Source organism: Oncorhynchus kisutch, linkage group LG11 (genome assembly GCF_002021735.2).
Source record: "Oncorhynchus kisutch isolate 150728-3 linkage group LG11, Okis_V2, whole genome shotgun sequence".
Lineage (NCBI taxonomy): Eukaryota > Metazoa > Chordata > Actinopteri > Salmoniformes > Salmonidae > Oncorhynchus > Oncorhynchus kisutch.
This window is the reverse complement of record NC_034184.2, coordinates 89,422,311-89,448,398: the sequence shown is the minus strand read 5'-3', so window position 1 is coordinate 89,448,398 and position 26,088 is coordinate 89,422,311. Positions and strand designations below refer to the sequence as shown.

Sequence of the window (26,088 nt, the reverse complement as noted above, 5' to 3'; positions counted from 1 at the left end):
TTCACTTCCTCTTTCACATTGTGGGAATAGGCCATTATGAATCCAATTTTATTTTGATGACGACGATGATGGGGTAATGATGATGATGATGATGATGAACACACAGACAGAAACACACACCCATCCCCCACCCTAACCTGGTAGTTGGAGGAATATTTCGAAGGGGTGGTCTTGAGATGCAATGTTTTGAGCGGGGAGAGAGAAACGCTGTTGCCGCAACCATTCTTCCTCCCTCCGGTTCCCACCGCTCTTTCCCTCGCTCACTTCAAAGTCCACCTATCGTAGGCGTGGAGAACCTCTCGTGCGTCGCACACGGAGACCGTGCCTGTTGGAGACGCGCTGCATCCGCTCCACGGGAAGATGGAGAAACGGCAAGCACAGTTTTCCCAATGTAGAGAACAAGAAACCAAGGAAAGCTGTCATTTATGATGCAAATAGTGCTTTACCGTCGATAGGAACTTATTTTAGCGAAAGGGTAAGTGATATAACACATTTTATTACAGAATGAGATGAATGGTGAAAAATAGATTTTTGTGGACTGGATATGTTGTTCTGTTGAAGCAGACATATGGTAGTAGGCTACTGTGTCGCTTTATATTGCCACAAGATTATTCAATTAGTCTACGTTGAAATGACAGGCTATCTCACGAAGGGAACACATTTTACACATCACAATATATCAGACTCACCGGAACGATTGAAACTGGCACACGTTGACGTCAAATATTTTATGAATTGCGCACAAATAGTCTGCATGCGTATTTCTAAATATCAAAATGATTGACATTCTGCCTCATTAGAAGCATTACTCGTATAGTTTATATCCATGTGATAATTTTACAAAAAATTGTTTGATTATGGATTCACCTTTTTTCTCGAGGAAATTGTGTTTTTAGAGGAATTATCCATTTAAATGAATAAATACATATTAAACCTTTCAAGTTTTTCCAGGCATATATGAACATTATTTATTACATATAATAATCTAATTGGTTATGAACGTTTGACCAGAAAGCAATATATCAGAGATGAGAGAGAGCTAGGGAGAGAGAGCTAGGGAGAGAGAGCTAGGGAGAGAGAGCTAGGGAGAGAGAGCTAGGGAGAGAGAGCTAGGGAGAGAGAGCTAGGGAGAGAGAGCTAGGGAGAGAGAGCTAGGGAGAGAGAGCTAGGGAGAGAGAGAGGGGAGAGAGAGCTAGGGAGAGAGAGCTAGGGAGAGAGAGCTAGGGAGAGAGAGCTAGGGAGAGAGAGCTAGGGAGAGAGAGCTAGGGAGAGAGAGGGAGGGATAGAGAGGTAGGGAGAGAGAGCTAGGGAGAGAGAGCTAGGGAGAGAGAGCTAGGGAGAGAGAGCTAGGGAGAGAGAGCTAGGGAGAGAGAGCTAGGGAGAGAGAGCTAGGGAGAGAGAGCTAGGGAGAGAGAGGGAGGGATAGAGAGGTAGGGAGAGAGAGCTAGGGAGAGAGAGCTAGGGAGAGAGAGCTAGGGAGAGAGAGCTAGGGAGAGAGAGCTAGGGAGAGAGAGAGAGAAAGACAGAGGGAGGGATAGAGAGAAAGAGGGAGGCATAGAGAGAGAGAGGAGAGAGAGAGAGCAAGAGAGAGAGAGAGAGAGAGAGAGAAAGACAGAGGGAGGGATAGAGAGAAAGAGGGAGGCATAGAGAGAGAGAGGAGAGAGAGAGAGCAAGAGATAGAGAGAGGAAAGAGAGGGAGAGAGAAGGGGGAGAGAGAGAGAGAGAGAGAGAGAGAGAGAGGAGAGAGAGAGGAAAGAGAGGGGATAGAGAGAGAGAGAGAGAAAGAGAGAGAGAGAGAGAGAGAGAGAGGAGAGAGAGAGAGCAAGAGAGAGAGAGAGAGAGAGAGAGAGAGAGAGAGAGAGAAAGACAGAGGGAGGGATAGAGAGAAAGAGGGAGGCATAGAGAGAGAGGAGAGAGAGAGAGCAAGAGATAGAGAGAGGAAAGAGAGGGAGAGAGAGGGGAGAGAGAGAGAGAGAGAGAGAGAGAGAGAGGAGAGAGAGAGGAAAGAGAGGGAGAGAGAGAGAGAGAGAGAAAGAGAGAGAGAGAGAGAGAGAGAGAGAGAGAGAGAGAGAGAGGGAAGAGGGAAGAGAGAGGGAGAGAGGGAAGAGAGAGGGAGAGAGGGAAGAGAGAGGGAGAGGGAGAGGTGAGGGTGCTGGTGATGTAGCTGGGGGTGAGTCAGATAGGATGGATCATATCTCTGCCCTCTTGTGGTATGAACTAAAATTAGAGTGTGGGTTGACCAGACTTTCATTTTGGCATAGCCAAGGAGAGCTTACCAAATCTTATCCATCACATTCCAAATGTCCACAATTCAGAAGATTAATCCTGGTTGTGGATAGGACTGGAGGAGACTGGTCTGAGCGCTCTGTTGGGTGCTTCATGTGTAGCAGTGGAGGCTGGTGGGAGGAGCTATAGGAGGACGTCGCTCATTGTAATGGCTGCAACGGGAAAAATGGAATGGAGTTAAATGTGGTTTCCGTATGTTTGACGTGTCTGATTCCGTTCCAGCCATTACAATGAGCCCATCCTCCTATAGCTCCTCCCACCAGCCACCACTGGTGTGTATTATGGGGGAGGGTGGAAGTGAGAGGATTCATAAATTATTTTAGTATTGTATTGCAAAGTATTGCATTGTAATGTAATGCAATGTATTGTAATGGATTGTATTGTAAAGTATTGTATTGTAATGTATTGTGTTGTATTGTAATGTAGTGTATTGTAATGTAATGTATTGTAATGTAATGTATTGTATTGTATTGTAATGTATTGTAATGTAATGTATTGTAATGTAATGTATTGTATTGTAATGTATTGTAATGTATTGTATTGTAATGTAATGTATTGTATTGTAAATTATTGTATTGTAATGTATTGTATTGTATTGTATTGTAATGTAATGTATTGTAATGTAATGTATTGTATTGTATTGTAATGTAATGTATTGTAATGTAATGTAATGTATTGTATTGTAATGTAATGTATTGTATTGTATTGTAAATTATTGTATTGTAATGCATTGTATTGTATTGTAATGTAATGTAATGTATTGTATTGTATTGTAATGTATTTTATTGTAAACTATTGTATTGTATTGTAATGTAATGTATTGTATTGTAAACTATTGTATTGTATTGTAATGTAATGTATTGTATTGTAAACTATTGTATTGTATTGTAATGTAATGTATTGTAAAGTATTGTATTGTAATGTATTGCATTGTAATGTATTGTATTGTATTGTAATGTAATGTAATGTAATCTATTGTAATGTATTGTAATGTAATGTATTGTAAAGTATTGTATTGTAATGTATTGCATTGTAATGTAATCTATTGTAATGTATTGTAATGTTTGGCTTGGAACCTAAGACCCTCAGAAACATTTACAGACGCACAATCGAGAGCATCCTGTCTGGCTGTTTCACCGCCTGGTACGGGACCTGCCCCCGCTCTCAACCGCAAGGCTCTCCACAGGGTGGTGCGGTCTGTCCAATGCATCACTGGGGGGAGCAAACTGTGTTGTGGAAATTACAACATTATGTTATCCACATAACTTTATATTAGAATGTATTCTGGTATTTTAATGTTTGATTGTTTTGAAGAAATCTAAAAGTCTCTCAACAACCAGGCGAGCCACTCCTTGTTCACCCCGCTATCATCCAGAAGGCGATGTCAGTACAGGTGCATCAAAGCTGGGACCGAGAGACTGAAAAACAGCTTCTATCTCAAGGCCATCAGAATGTTAAACAGCCATCACTAGCCAGCTACCACCTGGTTACTCAACCCTGCACCTTAGAGGCTGCTGCCCTATATACAGTTGAAGTCAGAAGTTTACATACACTTTAGCTACATACATTTAAACTTAGTTTTTCACAATTCCTGACATTTAATCCTAGTAAAAATTCCCTGTTTTAGGTCCGTTAGGATCACCCCTTTATTTTAAGAATGTGAAATGTCAGAATAATAGTAGAGAGAATGATTTATTTCAGCTTTATTTCTTTCATCACATTCCCAGTGGGTCAGAAGTTTACATACACTCAATTAGTATTTGGTAGCATTGCCTTTAAATTGTTTAACTTGGGTCAACATTTTTCATCAGTCATGAGGACATTTCTCCAAAAAGTACGATCTTTGTCCCCATGTGCAGTTGCAAACTGTAGTCTGGCTTTTTTATGGCGGTTTTGGAGCAGTGGCTTCTTCCTTGCTGAGCGGCCTTTCAGGTTATGTTGATATAGGACTTGTTTTACTGTGGATATAGATACTTTTGTACCTGTTTCCTCCAGCATCTTCACAAGGTCCTCTGCTGTTGTTCTGGGATTGATTTGCACTTTTTGCACCAAAGTACATTCATCTCTAGGAGACAGAACGCGTCTCCTTCCTGATCGGTATAACGGCTGCGTGGTCCCATGGTGTTTATACTTGCGTACTATTGTTTGTACAGATGAATGTGGTTCCTTCAGGCATTTGGAAATTGCTCCCAAGGATGAACCAGACTTGTGGAGGTTTACCATTGTTTTCTGAGGTCTTGGCTGATTTCTTTTGATTTTCCCATGATGTCAAGCAGAGGCACTGAGTTTGAAGGTAGGCCTTGAAATACATCCACAGGTACACCTCCAATTGACTCAAATGATGTCAATTAGCCTATCAGAAGCTTCTAAAGCCATGACATCATTTTCTGTAATTTTCCAAGCTGTTTAAAGGCACAGTCAACTTAGTGTATGTAAACTTCTGACCCACTAGAATTGTGATACAGTGAATTATAAGTGAAATAATCTGTCTGTAAACAATTGTTGGAAAAATGACTTGTGTCTTGCACAAAGTAGATGTCCTAACCGACTTGCCAAAACTATAGTTTGTTAACAAGACATTTGTGGAGTGGTTGAAAAACGAGTTTTAATGACTCCAACCTAAGTGTATGTAAACTTTCGACTTCAACTGTACATATACATGGAATTACTGGCCACTTTAATAATGGAACTCTAGTCACTTAAATAATGTTTACATCCTGCTTTACTCCTCTCATATGTAAATACTGTATTCTATTCTACTGTATTTACTAACTAGTCACTTTAATAATGTTTACATCCTGCTTTACTCATCTCATATCTATATTCTGTATTCTATTCTACTGTATTTTAGTCAACGCCACTCCAACATTGCTCGTCCTAATATTTATATATTTCTTAATTCCATTCTTCTACTTTCAGATGTGTGTGTTGTTGTGAATTGTTAGATATTACTGCACTGTTGGAGCTAAATATGTGACCAATAACATTTGATTTGATTTGAATGGATTTTGTATTGTATTGTATTGTATTGTATTGTATTGTATTGTATTGTATTGTATTGTATTGTATTGTATTGTATTGTATTGTATTGTATTGTATTGTATTGTATTGTATTGTATTGTATTGTATTGTAATGTAATGTAATGTAATGTAATGTAATGTAATGTAATGTAATGTATTGTATTGTATTGTATTGTATTGTATTGTATTGTATTGTATTGTAATGTAATGTAATGTAATGTAATGTAATTGTATTGTATTGTATTGTATTGTAGTGTATTGTAATGTAATGTATTGTATTGTATTGTATTGTAATGTATTGTATTGTATTGTAATGTATTGTAATGTAATGTATTGTATTGTATTGTATTGTAATGTAATGTAATGTATTGTAATGTAATGTAATGTATTGTATTGTATTGTATTGTATTGTAATGTAATGTAATGTATTGTAATGTAATATATTGTATTGTATTGTAAGGCCATGGATAGGCCTGCTGTATTGTGTTGTACAAAACACAATGCATTTAGATTCTTACAAGATTTCTATATATTTTCTCATCATTAGATACTACAACATTTGAATATCATCTGTTCCCTCCGCCCCCATTCCCTCTCTGCTATTAGTAGGCTAGTGCACGGCAGGCTAGTGCATGGCAGGCTAGTGCATGGCAGGCTAGTGCACGGCAGGCTAGTGCACGGCAGGCTAGTGCACGGCAGGCTAGTGCACGGCAGGCTAGTGCACGGCAGGCTAGTGCACGGCAGGCTAGTGCACGGCAGGCTAGTGCACGGCAGGCTAGTGCACGGCAGGCTAGTGCACGGCAGGCTAGTGCATGGCAGGCTAGTGCACGGCAGGCTAGTGCATGGCAGGCTAGTGCACGGCAGGCTAGTGCACGGCAGGCTAGTGCACGGCAGGCTAGTGCATGGCAGGCTAGTGCACGGCAGGCTAGTGCACGGCAGGCTAGTGCACGGCAGGCTAGTGCACGGCAGGCTAGTGCATGGCAGGCTAGTGCACGGCAGGCTAGTGCACGGCAGCATGAAGCATCAAGCTGTGCTTCATCTCACTGAGTGGGGCTTCTTTTGTTGTGGTCCAGTCAAGCAGCTAATAGGGAAACATCATGTGAATCATTGTACCCCACAATGAAATCGGGGAGGGGACTGTGGATCTGTCTCCATCCGTCCGTTCATGCGTTAGTCACACGCAATATCGCAGCGAGCACTGACCCGATTTTGACTAAACGTGGGTGAATGACGCATCTTGCCATAGAGATCTGTTATTTACACAATTGCACTGATTGGCCCAAGTTGGGAGCACTAGTAATTAACTGAAATGTTTTAGTCACACGAACGTAAAGCTGCAACCAATAGGAGGCCTGGTGCTGAAACGTAAAGCTGCAACCAATAGGAGGCCTGGTGCTGAAACGTAAAGCTGCAACCAATAGGAGGCCTGGTGCTGAAACGTAAAGCTGCAACCAATAGGAGGCCTGGTGCTGAAACGTAAAGCTGCAGCCAATAGGAGGCCTGGTGCTGAAACGTAAAGCTGCAACCAATAGGAGGCCTGGTGCTGAAATGTAAAGCTGCAGCCAATAGGAGGCCTGGTGCTGAAAATATATATATATCTTGCCCAGCAACAGATGGAGAAAAGCTACACCAGTAGAATAATTCATTTCAACAATAATCTTAATTTTAATTTGACTTTACAAACAACAAGAGGGCTTAATTGGAGTCTATTTCTTCAGAGCCTAGACCTATATAAAATATCTTAACTGGCTGAGGTAGACTATGAGGCTTCGATTGACTGATGTGGAAAGGACGAATCACAGGTCATTGTAAGTCGATCCAAACATTGTTAGAACATAGAATACCAGTTTCTTTATAGTGCTCTATTCCTCTGAGCCTACCCAAAACGCACACAGGGACTCGGCACTCCTGAGCGCATCCCTGATTCGGCTCGACGTCTGGAGTTCAATCAGCTCAGTTTGAAATGCGGCCTCATCCAGCGAAGGTATCGTTTTTTTAGCTTGGGGAGGAGAATTCACCACTTGGGTGGACTGCCTATATGTTCTTCAGTGTGCTGAAGTGCAGTGGTTTTGCAGAAGTTCAGATCAAACCGCTGTCCCAGTAAAGACCTCAGGTTTTTCCATCATGTCCACGACTGTTTTCCCTCTTCCTTGTAACTGCAGATTGGATACGAATTCCTACATTTCCTGAAACAAAGGTGGTCAAATGCTGCTTTCATTTGGCTTTTTCTGAGAAAATCTACAACCTGGTCATGCAGCTAACTGATCCTCTCCAGCTCTTTTCCTTTACTCAGGCAGATCACGTCATTGTGAAGCAGGAGATCGTCGTGGGAGGCCTCCTCTGATTCTGTCACAAGCTTGCAGGAAAAGACAGTGTTGTGAAGCAGGAGATCATCATGGGAGGCCTCCTCTGATTCTGCCACAAGCTTGCAGAAAAGACAGTGTTGTGAAGCAGCAGATCATCGTGGGAGGCCTCCTCTGATTCTGTCACAAGCGTGGAGACAAAGATGGTGTTGTGAAGCAGGAGATCGTCGTGGGAGGCCTCCTCTGATTCTGTCACAAGCTTGCAAAAAAAGACAGTATTGTGTTGCTTGATGTCCCCCTGACAAAGTTGATTATGCACATGACTTCATCCCATCACATCTTTTTAGCTCAGCGTTTATTCTGGCACACAGCACACTCTGATGGATGAGACCATTCATTTGTGGGGCGATCTCCTTCAACCTGCTGACCAGGCCCCTGTGTCTGCCCACCACACCAGGAGCCCCGTCGGTGACCACCAAGTTGACTGTGTGGAATGACAGGCCATTCTGCATAAACAATTGTTCCAGCTTTGTGAATAGAATGTCCCCGGTGGTGTGTCCCTTCGATGGGAAACCGTAGCTCTTCCTTTCATGTCCAGTAAAATAACGGTCCGATACACAATCAACTGTTCTCCATCGGTGTTGTCAGTCATCATCAGCCTGACTGAGCCCTTCCAGAACAATCCTTTGCACCTCATCTCCCAGTGCACGGACACGGCGTCCGGCTGTTGACGCAGACAGGTGCACCTGTTTAACAGAGAGAAATGATGCTATCCATAGACTTGTCTGTAGCCAATTCTGCCAAAACTGTCACCATGCACTTTTTAAATACCTCCGTAGTCTGTGAAGGGCAAGTTGTGTTTAGTTAGAACCCTGGACGCTTTTAGGGAGGCACTTCTGACCTTCTGTTGTTGGGTCAGGCCATGAAGGAGGTGACCTTCTGTTGTTGGATCAGACCATGAAGGAGGTGACCTTCTGTTGTTGGGTCAGACCATGGAGGAGGTGACCTTCTGTTGTTGGATCAGACCATGGAGGAGGTGACCTTCTGTTGTTGGGTCAGACCATGAAGGAGGTGACCTTCTGTTGTTGGGTCAGACCATGAAGGAGGTGACCTTCTGTTGTTGGGTCAGACCATGAAGGAGTTGACCTTCTGTTGTTGGGTCAGACCATGAAGGAGGATTCTGTTACCGGTAAAAACCCATCACTACCGGTATAAATCAAATCAAATCAAATCAAATGTATTTATATAGCCCTTCGTACATCAGCTGATATCTCAAAGTGCTGTACAGAAACCCAGCCTAAAACCCCAAACAGCAAGCAATGCAGGTGTAGAAGCACGGTGGCTAGGAAAAACTCCCTAGAAAGGCCAATACCTAGGAAGAAACCTAGAGAGGAACCAGGCTATGTGGGGTGGCCAGTCCTCTTCTGGCTGTGCCGGGTGGAGATTATAACAGAACATGGCCAAGATGTTCAAATGTTCATAAATGACCAGCATGGTCGAATAATAATAAGGCAGAACAGTTGAAACTAGAGCAGCAGCACAGTCAGGTGGAAGTTGAAACTGGAGCAGCAGCATGGCCAGGTGGACTGGGGACAGCAAGGAGTCATCATGTCAGGTAGTCCTGGGGCATGGTCCTAGGGCTCAGGTCAGTTGAAACTGGAACAGCAGCATGGCCAGGTGGACTGGGGACAGCAAGGAGTCATCATGTCAGGTAGTCCTGGGGCATGGTCCTAGGGCTCAGGTCCTCCGAGAGAGAGAAAGAAAGAGAGAAGGAGAGAATTAGAGAACGCACACTTAGATTCACACAGGACACCGAATAGGACAGGAGAAGTACTCCAGATATAACAAACTGACCCCAGCCCCCCGACACATAAACTACTGCAGCATAAATACTGGAGGCTGAGACAGGAGGGGTCAGGAGACACTGTGGCCCCATCCGAGGACACCCCCGGACAGGGCCAAACAGGAAGGATATAACCCCACCCACTTTGCCAAAGCACAGCCCCTAGAGGGATATCTTCAACCATCAACTTACCATCCTGAGACAAGGCTGAGTATAGCCCACAAAGATCTCCGCCACGGCACAACCCAAGGGGGGGGCGCCAACCCAGACAGGATGACCACAACAGTGAATCAACCCACTCAGGTGACGCACCCCCTCCAGGGACGGCATGAGAGAGCCCCAGCAAGCCAGTGACTCAGCCCCTGTAATAGGGTTAGAGGCAGAGAATCCCAGTGGAAAGAGGGGAACCGGCCAGGCAGAGACAGCAAGGGCGGTTCGTTGCTCCAGAGCCTTTCCGTTCACCTTCCCACTCCTGGGCCAGACTACACTCAATCATATGACCCACTGAAGAGATGAGTCTTCAGTAAAGACATATACATATACAGGTATACAGTAATACGGTATACAGTCCAGCCCTAGTTTGAGTGTGTCAAGAACTACAAATCTGCTGTTTTCTTTCACACTCAACAGTTTACTGTGTGAATCAAGAATGTTCTACCACCCAAAGGACATCCAGCCAACTTGACACAACTGTGGGAAGCACTTTTAGTCAACATGGGCCAGCATCCCTGTGGAACACTTTCCCAAATGAATTGAAGCTGTTCTGAGGGCAGAAGGGGTTGAAAGCAGGGACAGGGAGCTCCAAAAATATTGGGAAAGTGACAAACTTGTTGTTTTTGCTCTCTATTCCATCACTTTGGATTTGAAATTATACAATGGCTATGAGGTTAAAATACAGACTGTCAGCTTTAATTTGAGGATATTTTCATCATCATTTATTTTCATGTTTTTTTCCCCATCAAAATGTGCACCTGTGTAATGATTATGCTGTTTAATCAGCTTCTTGATATGCCACACCTGTCAGGTGGATGGATAATTTTGGGATTGGAGAAATGCTCAATACAGGGATTTAGAGAGAGATAGAGCGAGCGAGAGAGAGAGGGAGAGACAGAGAGAGAGAGAGACAGACAGAGAGAGAGACAGAGAGACAGAGAGAGAGAGAGAGACAGAGAGACAGAGAGACAGAGAGAGAGAGAGAGAGAGAGAGAGACAGAGAGAGAGACAGAGAGGGAGAGAGAGAGGGAGAGACAGAGAGAGAGAGAGAGAGGGAGAGAGAGAGAGACAGAGAGGGAGAGAGACAGAGAGGGAGAGAGAGAGAGACAGAGAGACAGAGAGAGAGACAGAGAGGGAGAGAGAGAGGGAGAGACAGAGAGAGAGAGAGAGAGACAGACAGAGAGAGACAGAGAGGGAGAGAGAGAGAGACAGACAGAGAGAGAGACAGAGAGGGAGAGAGAGAGACAGAGAGAGAGAGAGAGAGAGAGAGAGAGAGACAGACAGAGAGAGAGACAGAGAGGGAGAGAGAGAGAGAGAGAGAGAGAGAGAGAGGGAGAGAGAGAGAGACAGAGAGGGAGAGAGAGAGAGAGAGAGAGAGGGAGAGAGAGAGAGACAGAGAGGGAGAGAGAGATCACTGAGGCAGTGAGTTATGAATTATGTAAGTGTTTCATCTGTGTTTGGGAAAAGCTCCATCTTGAGCAGCAGAAACCCGCTGGCCCTCTGTCTTTCTCAAACATTTCTCCCTTTGCTGTTCCTCTCCAAGACCACAATATATTCATAGTTCTGTCGTCTTCATTGCTTGTGGATTGTTCCATCTAAAAAACAATAATTATTTTCTACATATCAGATACATTATTTGATATGACTTTTTACCAATAATGCCATCATAACTTACTCTGACCTCTGACCTTCTCCACAAGTCAGTATATTACCACCAGTCAGTATATTACCACCAGTCAGTATATTACCACCAGTCAGTATATTACCACCAGTCAGTATATTACCACCAGTCAGTATATTACCACCAGTATATTACCACCAGTATATTACCACCAGTCAGTATATTACCACCAGTCAGTATATTACCATCAGTATATTACCACCAGTCAGTATATTACCACCAGTCAGTATATTACCATCAGTATATTACCACCAGTCAGTATATTACCACCAGTCAGTATATTACCATCAGTATATTACCACCAGTCAGTATATTACCACCAGTATATTACTACCAGTATATTACCACCAGTATATTACCACCAGTCAGTATATTACCACCAGTCAGTATATTACCACCAGTATATTACCACCAGTATATTACCACCAGTCAGTATATTACCACCAGTATATTACCACCAGTATATTACCACCAGTCAGTATATTACCACCAGTATATTACCACCAGTATATTACCACCAGTCAGTATATTACCACCAGTATATTACCACCAGTATATTACCACCAGTCAGTATATTACCATCAGTCAGTATATTACCATCAGTATATTACCACCAGTATATTACCACCAGTATATTACCACCAGTCAGTATATTACCACCAGTATATTACCACCAGTATATTACCACCAGTATATTACCACCAGTCAGTATTACTACCAGTATATTACCACCAGTCAGTATATTACCACCAGTATATTACCACCAGGCAGTATATTACCACCAGTCAGTATATTACCACCAGTCAGTATATTACCACCAGTCAGTATATTACTACCAGTATATTACCACCAGTCAGTATATTACCACCAGTCAGTATATTACCACCAGTCAGTATATTACCACCAGTCAGTATATTACCACCAGTCAGTATATTACCATCAGTATATTACCACCAGTCAGTATATTACCACCAGTCAGTATATTACCATCAGTATATACCACCAGTCAGTATATTACCACCAGTATATTACTACCAGTATATTACCACCAGTATATTACCACCAGTCAGTATATTACCACCAGTCAGTATATTACCACCAGTATATTACCACCAGTATATTACCACCAGTCAGTATATTACCACCAGTATATTACCACCAGTATATTACCACCAGTCAGTATATTACCACCAGTATATTACCACCAGTATATTACCACCAGTCAGTATATTACCACCAGTATATTACCACCAGTATATTACCACCAGTCAGTATATTACCATCAGTCAGTATATTACCATCAGTATATTACCACCAGTATATTACCACCAGTATATTACCACCAGTCAGTATATTACCACCAGTATATTACCACCAGTATATTACCACCAGTATATTACCACCAGTCAGTATATTACTACCAGTATATTACCACCAGTCAGTATATTACCACCAGTATATTACCACCAGGCAGTATATTACCACCAGTCAGTATATTACCACCAGTCAGTATATTACCACCAGTCAGTATATTACTACCAGTATATTACCACCAGTCAGTATATTACCACCAGTCAGTATATTACCACCAGTCAGTATATTACCACCAGTCAGTATATTACCACCAGTATATTACCACCAGTCAGTATATTACCACCAGTCAGTATATTACCACCAGTCAGTATATTACCACCAGTCAGTATATTACCATCAGTATATTACCACCAGTCAGTATATTACTACCAGTCAGTATATTACCACCAGTCAGTATATTACTACCAGTCAGTATATTACTACCAGTCAGTATATTACCATCAGTCAGTATATTACCATCATGTAACAAATCAAAAATCTAATCAAATCAAATTTTATTTGTCACATACACATGGTTAGCAGATGTTAATGCGAGTGTAGCGGAATGCTTGTGCTTCTAGTTCCGACAATGCAGTAATAACGAACAAGTAATCTAACTAACAATTGCAAAAACTACTGTCTTATACACAGTGTAAGGGGATAAAGAATATGTACATAAGGATATATGAATGAGTGATGGTACAGAGCAGCATAGGCAAGATACAGTAGATGATATTGAGTACAGTATATACATATGACATGAGTATGTAAACCAAGTGGCATAGTTAAAGTGGCTAGTGATACATGTATTACATAAGGATGCAGTCGATGATATAGAGTACAGTATCTGCGTATGCATATGAGATGAATAATGTAGGGTAAGTAACATTATATAAGGTAGCATTGTTTAAAGTGGCTAGTGATATATTTACATCATTTCCCATCAATTCCCATTATTAAAGTGGCTGGAGTAGAGTCAGTGTCATTGACAGTGTGTTGGCAGTAGCCACTCAATGTTAGTGGTGGCTGTTTAACAGTCTGATGGCCTTGAGATAGAAGCTGTTTTTCAGTCTCTCGGTCCCAGCTTTGATGCACCTGTACTGACCTCGCCTTCTGGATGACAGCGGGGTGAACAGGCAGTGGCTCGGGTGGTTGATATCCTTGATGATCTTTATGGCCTTCCTGTAGCATCGGGTGGTGTAGGTGTCCTGGAGGGCAGGTAGTTTGCCCCCGGTGATGCGTTGTGCAGACCTCACTAACCTCTGGAGAGCCTTACGGTTGAGGGCGGTGCAGTTGACATACCAGGCGGTGATACAGCCCGCCAGGATGCTCTCGATTGTGCATCTGTAGAAGTTTGTGAGTGCTTTTGGTGACAAGCCGAATTTCTTCAGCCTCCTGAGGTTGAAGAGGCGCTGCTGCGCCTTCCTCACGATGCTGTCTGTGTGAGTGGACCAATTCAGTTTGTCTGTGATGTGTATGCCGAGGAACTTAAAACTTGCTACCCTCTCCACTACTGTTCCATCGATGTGGATGGGGGGGTGTTCCCTCTGCTGTTTCCTGAAGTCCACAATCATCTCCTTAGTTTTGTTGACGTTGAGTGTGAGGTTATTTTCCTGACACCACACTCCGAGGGCCCTCACCTCCTCCCTATAGGCCGTCTCGTCGTTGTTGGTAATCAAGCCTACCACTGTTGTGTCGTACGCAAACTTGATGATTGAGTTGGAGGCGTGCGTGGCCACGCAGTCGTGGGTGAACAGGGAGTACAGGAGAGGGCTCAGAACGCACCCTTGTGGGGCCCCAGTGTTGAGGATCAGTGGGGAGGAGATGTTGTTGCCTACCCTCACCACCTGGGGGCGGCCCGTCAGGAAGTCCAGTACCCAGTTGCACAGGGCGGGGTCGAGACCCAGGGTCTCGAGCTTGATGACGAGCTTGGAGGGTACTATGGTGTTGAATGCCGAGCTGTAGTCGATGAACAGCATTCTCACATAGGTATTCCTCTTGTCCAGATGGGTTAGGGCAGTGTGCAGTGTGGTTGAGATTGCATCGTCTGTGGACCTATTTGGGCGGTAAGCAAATTGGAGTGGGTCTAGGGTGTCAGGTAGGGTGGAGGTGATATGGTCCTTGACTAGTCTCTCAAAGCACTTCATGATGACGGATGTGAGTGCTACGGGGAGGTAGTCGTTTAGCTCAGTTACCTTAGCTTTCTTGGGAACAGGAACAATGGTGGCCCTCTTGAAGCATGTGGGAACAGCAGACTGGTATAGGGATTGATTGAATATGTCCGTAAACACACCGGCCAGCTGGTCTGCGCATGCTCTGAGGGCGCGGCTGGGGATGCCGTCTGGGCCTGCAGCCTTGCGAGGGTTAACACGTTTAAATGTCTTACTCACTTCGGCTGCAGTGAAGGAGAGACCGCATGTTTTCGTTGCAGGCCGTGTCAGTGGCACTGTATTGTCCTCAAAGCGGGCAAAAAAGTTATTTAGTCTGCCTGGGAGCAAGACATCCTGGTCCGTGACTGGGCTGGGTTTCTTCCTGTAGTCCGTGATTGACTGTAGACCCTGCCACATGCCTCTTGTGTCTGAGCCGTTGAATTGAGATTCTACTTTGTCTCTGTACTGGCGCTTAGATGGTTTGATAGCCTTGCGGAGGGAATAGCTGCACTGTTTGTATTCAGTCATGTTACCAGACACCTTGCCCTGATTAAAAGCAGTGGTTCGCGCCTTCCGTTTCACACGAATGCTGCCATCAATCCACGGTTTCTGGTTAGGGAATGTTTTAATCGTTGCTATGGGAACGACATCTTCAACGCACGTTCTAATGAACTCGCACACCGAATCAGCGTATTCGTCAATGTTGTTGTCTGACGCAATACGAAACATCTCCCAGTCCACGTGATGGAAGCCGTCTTGGAGTGTGGAGTCAGCTTGGTCAGACCAGCGTTGGACAGACCTCAGCGTGGGAACTTCTTGTTTTAGTTTCTGTCTGTAGGCAGGGATCAACAAAATGGAGTCGTGGTCAGCTTTTCCGAAAGGGGTGCGGGGCAGGGCCTTATATGCGTCGCGGAAGTTAGAGTAACAATGATCCAGGGTCTTTCCACCCCTGGTTGCGCAATCGATATGCTGATCAAATTTAGGGAGTCTTGTTTTCAGATTAGCCTTGTTAAAATCCCCAGCTACAATGAATGCAGCCTCCGGATAAATCGTTTCCAGTTTGCAGAGAGTTAAATAAAGTTCGTTCAGAGCCATCGATGTGTCTGCTTGGGGGGGGATATATACGGCTGTGATTATAATCGAAGAGAATTCTCTTGGTAGATAATGCGGTCTACATTTGATTGTGAGGAATTCTAAATCAGGTGAACTGAAGGATTTGAGTTCCTGTATGTTTCTTTCATCACACCATGTCACGTTGGTCATAAGGCATACGCCCCCGCCCCTCTTCTTACCAGAAAGATGTTTGTTTCTGTCGGCGCGATGCGTCGAGAAACCCGCTGGCTGCACCGCTTCGGATAGCGTCTCTCCAGTTAGCCAAGTTTCTGTGAAGCAGAGAACGTTACAGTCTCTGATGTCCCTCTGGAATGCTACCCTTGCTCGGATTTCATCAACCTTGTTGTCAAGAGACTGGACATTGGCAAGAAGAATGCTAGGGAGTGGTGCACGGTGTGCCCGTCTCCGGAGTCTGACCAGAAGACCGCTTCGTTTCCCTCTTTTTCTGAGTCGTTTTTTTGGGTCGCTGCATGTAATCCACTCCGTTGCACAGGTTGTAAGACAGAACACAGGATCCGCATTGCGAAAAACATATTCTTGGTCGTACTGATGGTGAGTTGACGCTGATCTTATATTCAGTAGTTCTTCTCGGCTGTATGTAATGAAACCTAAGATGACCTGGGGTACTAGTGTAAGAAATAACACGTAAAAAAACAAAAAACTGCATAGTTTCCTAGGAACGCGAAGCGAGGCGGCCATCTCTGTCGGCGCCGGATGTGTAACGATTCTCTTGTGGTGAAGGAGAGTCGGACCAAAATGCAGCGTGTAGATTGCGATCCATGTTTAATAAACAAACGTAAGCACGAATCAATACAAACACTACAAAAAAAACAACGTAATGAACGAAAACGAAAACCGAAACAGCCTATACTTGTGTAAACTAACAAAGACAGGAACAAGGACACTAAGGACAATCACCCACGACACACTCAAAGAATATGGCTGCCTAAATATGGTTCCCAATCAGAGACAACGATAAACACCTGCCTCTGATTGAGAACCACTTCAGACAGCCATAGACTTAACTAGAACACCCCACTAGCTACAATCCCAATACATACAAAAACCCATGCCACACCCTGGCCTGACCAAATAAATGAAGATAAACACTAAATACTTCGACCAGGGCATGACAGAACCCCCCCCCCCCCTAAGGTGCGGACTCCCGAACGCACCTCAAAACAATAGGGAGGGTCCGGGTGGGCGTCTGTCCATGGTGGCGGCTCCGGCGCGGGACGTGGACCCCACTCAATCAATGTCTTAGTCCCCTCTCCTCGCGTCCCTGGATAGTCCACCCTCGCCGCCGACCATGGCCTAGTAGTCCTGACCCAGAACTCCACTGGACTGAGGAGCAGATCGGGACTGAGGGGCAGCTCGGGACTGAGGCAGCTCGGGACTGAGGGGAAGCTCGGAGTGAGAGAAAGCTCAGGAGTGAGAGAAAGCTTAGGAGTGAGAGGAATCTCAGGAGTGAGAGGAAGCTCAGGAGTGAGAGGAAGCTCAGGAGTGAGAGGAAGCTCAGGAGTGAGAGGAAGCTCAGGCAGGTTGATGGATCTACCAGATCCTGGCTGGCTGGTGGTTTCGGCAGATCCTGGCTGACTGGCAGATCCTGGCTGACTGGCAGATCCTGGCTGACTGGCGGATCCTGGCTGACTGGCGGATCTGGCAGATCCTGGCTGACAGGCGGATCCTGGCCGACTGGCGGATCCTGGCTGACTGGTGGATCCTGGCCGACTGGCAGTTCTGGCAGATCCCGGCTGACTGGCGGATCTGGAAGAGTCTGGTTGACTGGCGGATCTGGAAGAGTCTGGTTGACTGGCGGATCTGGAAGAGTCTGATTGACTGGCGGATCTGGAAGAGTCTGGTTGACTGGCGGATCTGAAAGAGTCTGGTTGACTGGCAGATCTGGAAGAGTCTGGTTGACTGGCGGATCTGGAAGAGTCTGGTTGACTGGCGGATCTGGAAGAGTCTGGTTGACTGGCGGATCTGGAAGAGTCTGGTTGACTAGCAGATCTGGAAGAGTCTGGTTGACTGGCAGATCTGGAAGAGTCTGGCTGACTGGCGGATCCTGGCAGACTGACGGATCTGGCTGCTCCATGCTGACTGGCTGCTCTGGCTGCTCCATGCTGACTGGCGGCTCTGGCTGCTCCATATAGGCTGACAGCTCTGGCGGCTTCTTACAGACTAGCAGCTCTGGCGGTTCCGTGCAGACTGGCAGCTCCTTGCAGACTGGCAGCTCCTTACAGACTGGCAGCTCCTTGCAGACTGACAGCTCCTTGCAGACTGACAGCTCCTTGCAGACTGGCAGCTCCGTGCAGACTGGCAGCTCCTTGCAGACTGGCAGCTCCTTGCAGACTGGCAGATCCTTGCAGACTGGCAGATCCTTGCAGACTGACATCTCTGGCTGCTCCATGCCTTACAGACTGGCAGCTCCTTGCAGACTGACAGCTCCCTGCAGACTGACAGCTCCCTGCAGACTGGCAGCGCCGTGCAGACTGGCAGCTCCTTACAGACTGGCAGCTCCTTACAGACTGGCAGCTCCTTGCAGACTGACAGCTCCTTGCAGACTGACAGCTCCTTGCAGACTGGCAGCTCCGTGCAGACTGGCAGCTCCTTGCAGACTGGCAGCTCCTTGCAGACTGGCAGATCCTTGCAGACTGACATCTCTGGCTGCTCCATGCAGACTGACTTCTCTGGCTGCTCTATGCAGACTGACAGATCTGGCTGCTCCACGCAGACTGGCAGCTCTGGCTGCTCCATGCAGACTGGCAGCTCCATGCAGACTGGCAGCTCCATGCAGGCTGGCAGCTCTGGCTGCGCTGAACAGGCAGGAGACTCCAGCAGCGCTGTAGAGGAAGAAGGCTCTAGCTGCGCTGAACAGGCGGGAGGCTCCGGCAGCGCTGGAGATGAGGAAGGCTCTGACAGCGCTAGATAGGCAGGAGACTCCGACAGCGCTGGAGAGGAGAAAGGCTCCGTCAGCGCTGAACAGGCGGGAGACTCCGGCTGCGCTGGAGATGAGGAAAGCTCTGACAGCGCTAGATAGGAGGGAGACTCCGGCAGCGCTGGAGAGGCGAGGCGCACTGTAGGCCTGATGCGTGGTGCTGGCACTGGTGGTACTGGACCGAGAACACGCACAGGAAGCCTGGTGCAGGGAGCTGCCACCGGAGGGCTGGTGTGTGAAGGTGGTACTGGATAAACCGGACCGTGCAGGCGCACTGGAGCTCTTGAGCACCGAGCCTGCCCAACCTTACCTGGCTCGATGCCCACTCTAGCCCGGCCGATACGCGGAGCTGGAATGTACCGCACCGGGCTATGCACCCGCACTGGGGACACTGTGCGCACCACTGCATAACACGGTGCCTGCCCGGTCTCTCTAGCCCCCCGGTAACCACAGGAAGTTGGCGTAGGTCTCCTACCTAGCGTCGCCATGCTCCCTGTGAGCCCACCCCCCAAGACATTTTTGGGGCTGACTCTCGGGCTTCCATCCGCTTCGCCGTGCTGCCTCCTCATACCTGCGCCTCTCAGCTTTTACCGCCTCCAGCCTCCAGGCTGAGCCCAGGGTCCTTTACCGTCCAGTTCGTCCTCCCATGTCCATTTCTGCAAGTAGTGCAGCCTCTCCCACTGCAGCTGCTGCTGCTCCTGCTGCTGCTGCCTCTGTTGCCTCTCCTGTGGCTCCCGCCTGTTGACACACTGCTTGGTCCAGTTGTGGTGGGTGATTCTGTAACGGTTCTCTTGTGGTGAAGGAGAGTCAGACCAAAATGCAGCGTGTAGATTGCGATCCATGTTTAATAAACAAACGTAAACACGAATCAATACAAACACTACAAAAAAAAAACATAATGAACGAAAACGAAAACCGAAACAGCCTATACTTGTGTAAACTAACAAAGACAGGAACAAGGACACTAAGGACAATCACCCACGACACACTCAAAGAATATGGCTGCCTAAATATGGTTAACAATCTGAGACAACGATAAACACCTGCCTCTGATTGAGAACCACTTCAGACAGCCATAGACTTAACTAGAACACCCCACTAAGCTACAAACCCATGCCACAACCTGGCCTGACCAAATAAATGAAGATAAACAAAAAATACTTCGACCAGGGCGTGACACATCAGTATATTACCACCAGTATATTACCACCAGTATATTACCACCAGTCAGTATATTACCACCAGTCAGTATATTACTACCAGTATATTACCACCAGTATATTACCACCAGTCAGTATATTACCACCAGTCAGTATATTACCACCAGTATATTACCACCAGTATATTACCACCAGTATATTACCACCAGTCAGTATATTACCACCAGTCAGTATATTACCACCAGTATATTACCACCAGTATATTACCACCAGTATATTACCACCAGTCAGTATATTACCACCAGTCAGTATATTACTACCAGTCAGTATATTACTACCAGTCAGTATATTACCATCAGTCAGTATATTACCATCAGTCAGTATATTACTACTAGTCAGTATATTACTACCAGTCAGTATATTACCACCAGTCAGTATATTACTACCAGTATATTACTACCAGTATATTACCACCAGTATATTACCACCAGTATATTACTACCAGTATATTACCACCAGTCAGTATATTACCACCAGTATATTACCACCAGTCAGTATATTACCACCAGTATATTACCACCAGTCAGTATATTACTACCAGTATATTACCACCAGTATATTACCACCAGTATATTACCACCCGTATATTACCACCAGTATATTACCACCAGTATATTACTACCAGTATATTACCACCAGTATATTACCACCAGTATATTACCACCAGTCAGTATATTACCACCAGTATATTACTACAAGTATATTACTACCAGTATATTACTACCAGTATATTACCACCAGTATATTACCACCAGTATATTACCACCAGTATATTACCACCAGTATATTACCACCAGTCAGTATATTACCACCAGTATATTACTACCAGTATATTACTACCAGTATATTACCACCAGTATATTACCACCGGTATATTACCACCAGTATATTACCACCAGTCAGTATATTACCACCAGTATATTACTACCAGTATATTACCACCAGTATATTACTACCAGTATATTACTACCAGTATATTACTACCAGTATATTACCACCAGTATATTACTACCAGTATATTACCACCAGTATATTACCACCAGTATATTACCACCAGTATATTACCACCAGTATATTACCACCAGTCAGTATATTACCACCAGTATATTACTACCAGTATATTACTACCAGTATATTACCACCAGTATATTACCACCAGTATATTACCACCGGTATATTACCACCAGTATATTACCACCAGTCAGTATATTACCACCAGTATATTACTACCAGTATATTACCACCAGTATATTACTACCAGTATATTACTACCAGTATATTACTACCAGTATATTACCACCAGTATATTACTACCAGTATATTACTACCAGTATATTACCACCAGTATATTACCACCAGTCAGTATATTACCACCAGTATATTACCACCAGTATATTACCACCAGTCAGTATATTACTACCAGTATATTACTACCAGTATATTACCACCAGTATATTACCACCAGTCAGTATATTACCACCAGTATATTACTACCAGTATATTACCACCAGTATATTACTACCAGTATATTACCACCAGTATATTACCACCAGTCAGTATATTACCACCAGTATATTACCACCAGTATATTACTACCAGTATATTACCACCAGAGGCTATATACAGTAGAGAGGCTATACACAGTAGCGAGGCTATATACCATAGAGCGGCTTTAAAAGTAGCGAGGCTACATACAGACACCGGTTAGTCAGGCTGATTGAGGTAGTATGTACATGTAGATATGGTTAAAGTGACTATGCATATATGATGAACAGAGAGTAGCAGTAGCGTAAAAGAGGTGTCTGCGGGTGATGGGTGGCGGGACACAATGCCGATAGTCCGGTTAGCCAATGTGCGGTTGAGGTAGTATGTACATGAAGTAACTCTGACCTCTGTCCTTCTCCAGTGTGCTCTGATCTGCTGAAGGAACATGGATGTGTCTGGGGGCCAGCAGCAGTATGGAGGATCTAAGAAGAGGGTGAAGATCCACCCCAATTCCGTCACAGTGAAATACGCCACCCACTTCCCCCAGCCTGGAGACGAGGGTTACGACGATGCTCCGTCCTTTGAAGACTTTGGGTCGTTTGCAGAGGCCAGCCCTGCTAAGAGACTGGTGACAGACAGTAGTAGGAGGACTTTCTTTGGCACCATAGAGACCCCCTGTCCGCTAGGGGGGAAGGGGCCAGCGGGGGGAGGGGTGGAGCCCCAGAGCCGGGACAAGGGGGTCGGGGGGCAGCTGGCTAGCTTCGGGGAGGCCAACGTCCTGGCGTCCCGGGTCACCTGGATGGCGTTGTTCGGGGCAGCGGTGGCTCACGGCTGCGTTGCTCTGATCACACGGCTGGCGGCGGACCGCTCCAAAGTGCCGTCCCTGGAGCTGATCTTCATCCGGTCTGTGATCCAGGTCCTGTCCATCACAGTGGTGTTTTATAACCAGGAGGAACCCTTCGGCCCGAAGGGGTACCGCCTCCGGCTCTTCTTCTATGGTGTCTGCAACGTTATCTCCATCACCTGCGCCTACACCGCCTTCGCCATCGTGCCGCCCAGCAACGGTACCATCATGTGGCGCGCAACCACCACGGTGTTCAGCGGCGTGATGGCCTTCCTGTTGTTAGACGAGAGGCTGGGCTACACGGACGTGGTGACGGTGGTGGGCAGCGTGTTCGGCCTGTGTCTCGTCATGATCCCCAATGTGGCTGACGAGGAGAAGTCCCGCCTCACCTTCTGGAAGGAGGCGTTCGGCTACACCATGACGGTGATGGCCGGCCTCACCGGAGCCCTGTCCATGATCGTCTACCGGGCCATCAAGGAGCGCGTCAGCATGTGGACAGCCCTGTTCACGTTCGGCTGGACGGGCACGGTGTGGGGCGCCTCCACTATGTTCGTTATGCAGGAGCCGATCATCCCCCTTGATGGGGAGACGTGGGGCTACCTCACAGGGATCTGTATCTGTTCCACCGTGGCGTTCCTGGGGGTCTACTACGCCCTCAACAAGTTCCACCCCGCCCTGGTGAGCACCGTGCAGCACCTGGAGATAGTGGTGGCCATGTTGCTTCAGCTTATGGTGCTGCGCATGGTCCCCTCCATCTACGACGTCATCGGGGGGCTGGTCATTATGGCCAGTGTGTTTACTCTAACGGGAGTGAAGCTGTATAGGGTCAGCCGGGCTGTACGGCAGGACTACCAGGAGATACTGAACTCACCCATTAAATAGAGCCTGGACTACATCTCTCTCTCTCTTTCTCCATGTCCCTCTCTCTCTCTCTCTCTCTCTCTCTCGCTGTCTTTTCCTCTCCCTGTCTCTCTCTCTCTGTCTGTCTCTCGCTGTCTTTCTCTCTCTCTCTCTCTCTCTGTCTCTATTTCTCTGTCACTCTCTCCTCTCAATTCAATTCAAAGGGCTTTATTGGCATTGGAGACTTATGTTTACATTGCCAAAGCAAGTGAGGTAGATAATATACAAAAGTGAAATAAATAATGAAAATGAACAGTAAACATTAAAGAATAAAGACATTTCAAATGTCATATTATGTCTATATACAGTGTTGTAATGATGTGCAAATAGTTAAAGTACAAAAGGGAAAATAAACATAAATATGGGTTGTATTTACAATGAACTAAAAGAATAGAGACATCTCTCTCTCTCTCGCTCTCCCTCCCAATCTCCCTCTCTTTCTCTCTCTCTAAATTCAATTCAATACACTTTATTGGCATGACGTTACTAATGTGCATATTGCCAAAGCTTTGGAGATTTACAATATTACCATAAAAAAAGAGTAATAATCAATGTTGTCAACGGGACAAAAGTAACAACAATAACCAAGGATCAAAATAACCATTGGACAATAACAGTAAGCATAGAGGACATGTGCAGGTTGGTTGGTCTGTCAGACACTGTCCCTCATATTATAGTCTGCCAGACACTGTCCCTCATCCTATAGCAGGCAGCAATGGTCTGTCAGACACTGTCCCTCATATTATAACAGGCAGCAATGGTCTGTCAGACACTGTCCCTCCTCTTATGGCAGGCAGCAATGGTCTGTCAGACACTGTCCCTCATCTTATGGTCTGTCAGACACTGTCCCTCATCTTATGAAACATATGTCCCTCTCTCTGTGTGTGTGTGTGTCTCTCTCTCTCTCTCTCTCTCTCTCTCTCTCTCAGTGTGTCTCTCTGCCTCTCTCCCCCTCTGTCTCTCTCTGTGTCTCTCTCCCTCTCTCTGTGTCTCTGTCTCTGTGTCTCTCTCTCTCTCTCTGTGTTTCTCTCTCTCTCTCTGTGTCTCTCTCTGTGTGTCTCTCTGTTTCTGTCTCTCACTCCCTCTGTCTCTCTCTCTCTCTCTCCATCTCTGTCTCTCACTCCCTCTGTCTCTCTCTCTCTCTCTCCATCTCTGTCTCTCTCCACCTCTCTCTGTCTCTCTGTTTCTCCCCCCCTCTCTGTCTCTGTCTCTCTCCACCTCTCTCTGTCTCTCTCCACCTCTCTCTGTCTCTCTCTCTCCCCCTCTCTCTGTCTCTCTCTCTCTCTCTCTCCACCTCTCTCTGTCTCTCTCTCTAAATGTTGCCCGGTTACATGTACAATTTGAAGAATGTCTGTTGAAATCTTCACATATTTATTTTGTATTGTTCGTTGACTTGGAGGAGTGCCAACTGTGTAATGTCTTTGCTAAAGTTCTATTTGTCTGTGAAATAAAGACACGATGTGAAACGATTTGTACTGAGAGCTTTTGATTTCATGTCAACAGCGATAACGAAGAGCGTCAACAGAACCCACGTGTTGATTAGATTACATATTCTGCACGTTAATCTCATGTGGCAACTTTACAGCTACAGTATGGCTTATATTGTTGTTAGAGTATATTGTTGTTAGAGTATATTGTTGTTAGAGTATATTGTTGTTGGTGTGTATTGTTGTTAGAGTATATTGTTGTTAGAGTATATTGTTGTCAAGAGTATATCGTTGTTAGAATATATTGTTGTTAGAGTATATTGTTGTTGGAGTATATTGTTGTTAGAGTATATTGTTGTTAGAGTATATTGTTGTTACAGGATATTGTTGTTAGAGTATATTGTTGTCAAGAGAATATTGTTGTTAGAGTATATTGTTGTCAAGAGTATATCGTTGTTAGAATATATTGTTGTTAGAGTATATTGTTGTTAGAGTATATTGTTGTTAGAGTATATTGTTGTTAGAGTATATTGTTGTTAGAATATATTGTTGTTAGAGTATATTGTTGTCAAGAGTATATCGTTGTTAGAATATATTGTTGTTAGAGTATATTGTTGTCGAGAGGATATTGTTGTTAGAGTATATTGTTGTCAAGAGTATATCGTTGTTAGAATATATAGTTGTTAGAGTATATTGTTGTCGAGAGGATATTGTTGTTAGAGTATATTGTTGTCAAGAGTATGTTGTTGTTAGAGTATATTGTTGTTAGAGTATATTGTTGTTAGAGTATATTGTTGTTAGAGTATATTGTTGTTAGAGTATATTGATGTTAGAGTATATTGTTGTTGGTGTGTATTGTTGTTAGAGTATATTGTTGTTAGAGTATATTGTTGTCAAGAGTATATCGTTGTTAGAATATATTGTTGTTAGAGTATATTGTTGTTGGAGTATATTGTTGTTAGAGTATATTGTTGTTAGAGTATATTGTTGTTACAGGATATTGTTGTTAGAGTATATTGTTGTCAAGAGAATATTGTTGTTAGAGTATATTGTTGTCAAGAGTATATCGTTGTTAGAATATATTGTTGTTAGAGTATATTGTTGTCGAGAGGATATTGTTGTTAGAGTATATTGTTGTTAGAGTATATTGTTGTTAGAGTATATTGTTGTCAAGAGGATATTGTTGTTAGAGTATATTGTTGTTAGAGTATATTGTTGTTAGAGTATATTGTTGTTAGAGTATATTGTTGTTAGAGTATATTGTTGTTGGAGGATATACAATATTCAGATGACGTGCATCTGATTAACAGA

General features: G+C 44.9%; 1 protein-coding gene across 1 annotated transcript; it reads left to right on the top strand.

Moving 5' to 3' along the window:
• Positions 1–24,819, top strand: LOC109885307 (solute carrier family 35 member G2-like). Its single transcript, XM_031836454.1, has 2 exons — positions 1–475; positions 22,028–24,819. The coding sequence occupies exon 2, from the start codon at positions 22,052–22,054 to the stop codon at positions 23,330–23,332; it is 1,281 nt and encodes a 426-aa protein (XP_031692314.1). The 5' UTR covers positions 1–475; positions 22,028–22,051; the 3' UTR covers positions 23,333–24,819.
• The last annotated feature ends 1,269 nt before the right edge of the window (positions 24,820–26,088 follow it).

What these genes read in the sequence shown, in the direction of transcription:
- LOC109885307 (XM_031836454.1), top strand. Translation starts at nt 22,052, where the DNA reads ATGGATGTGTCTGGGGGCCAGCAGCAGTATGGAGGATCTAAGAAGAGG.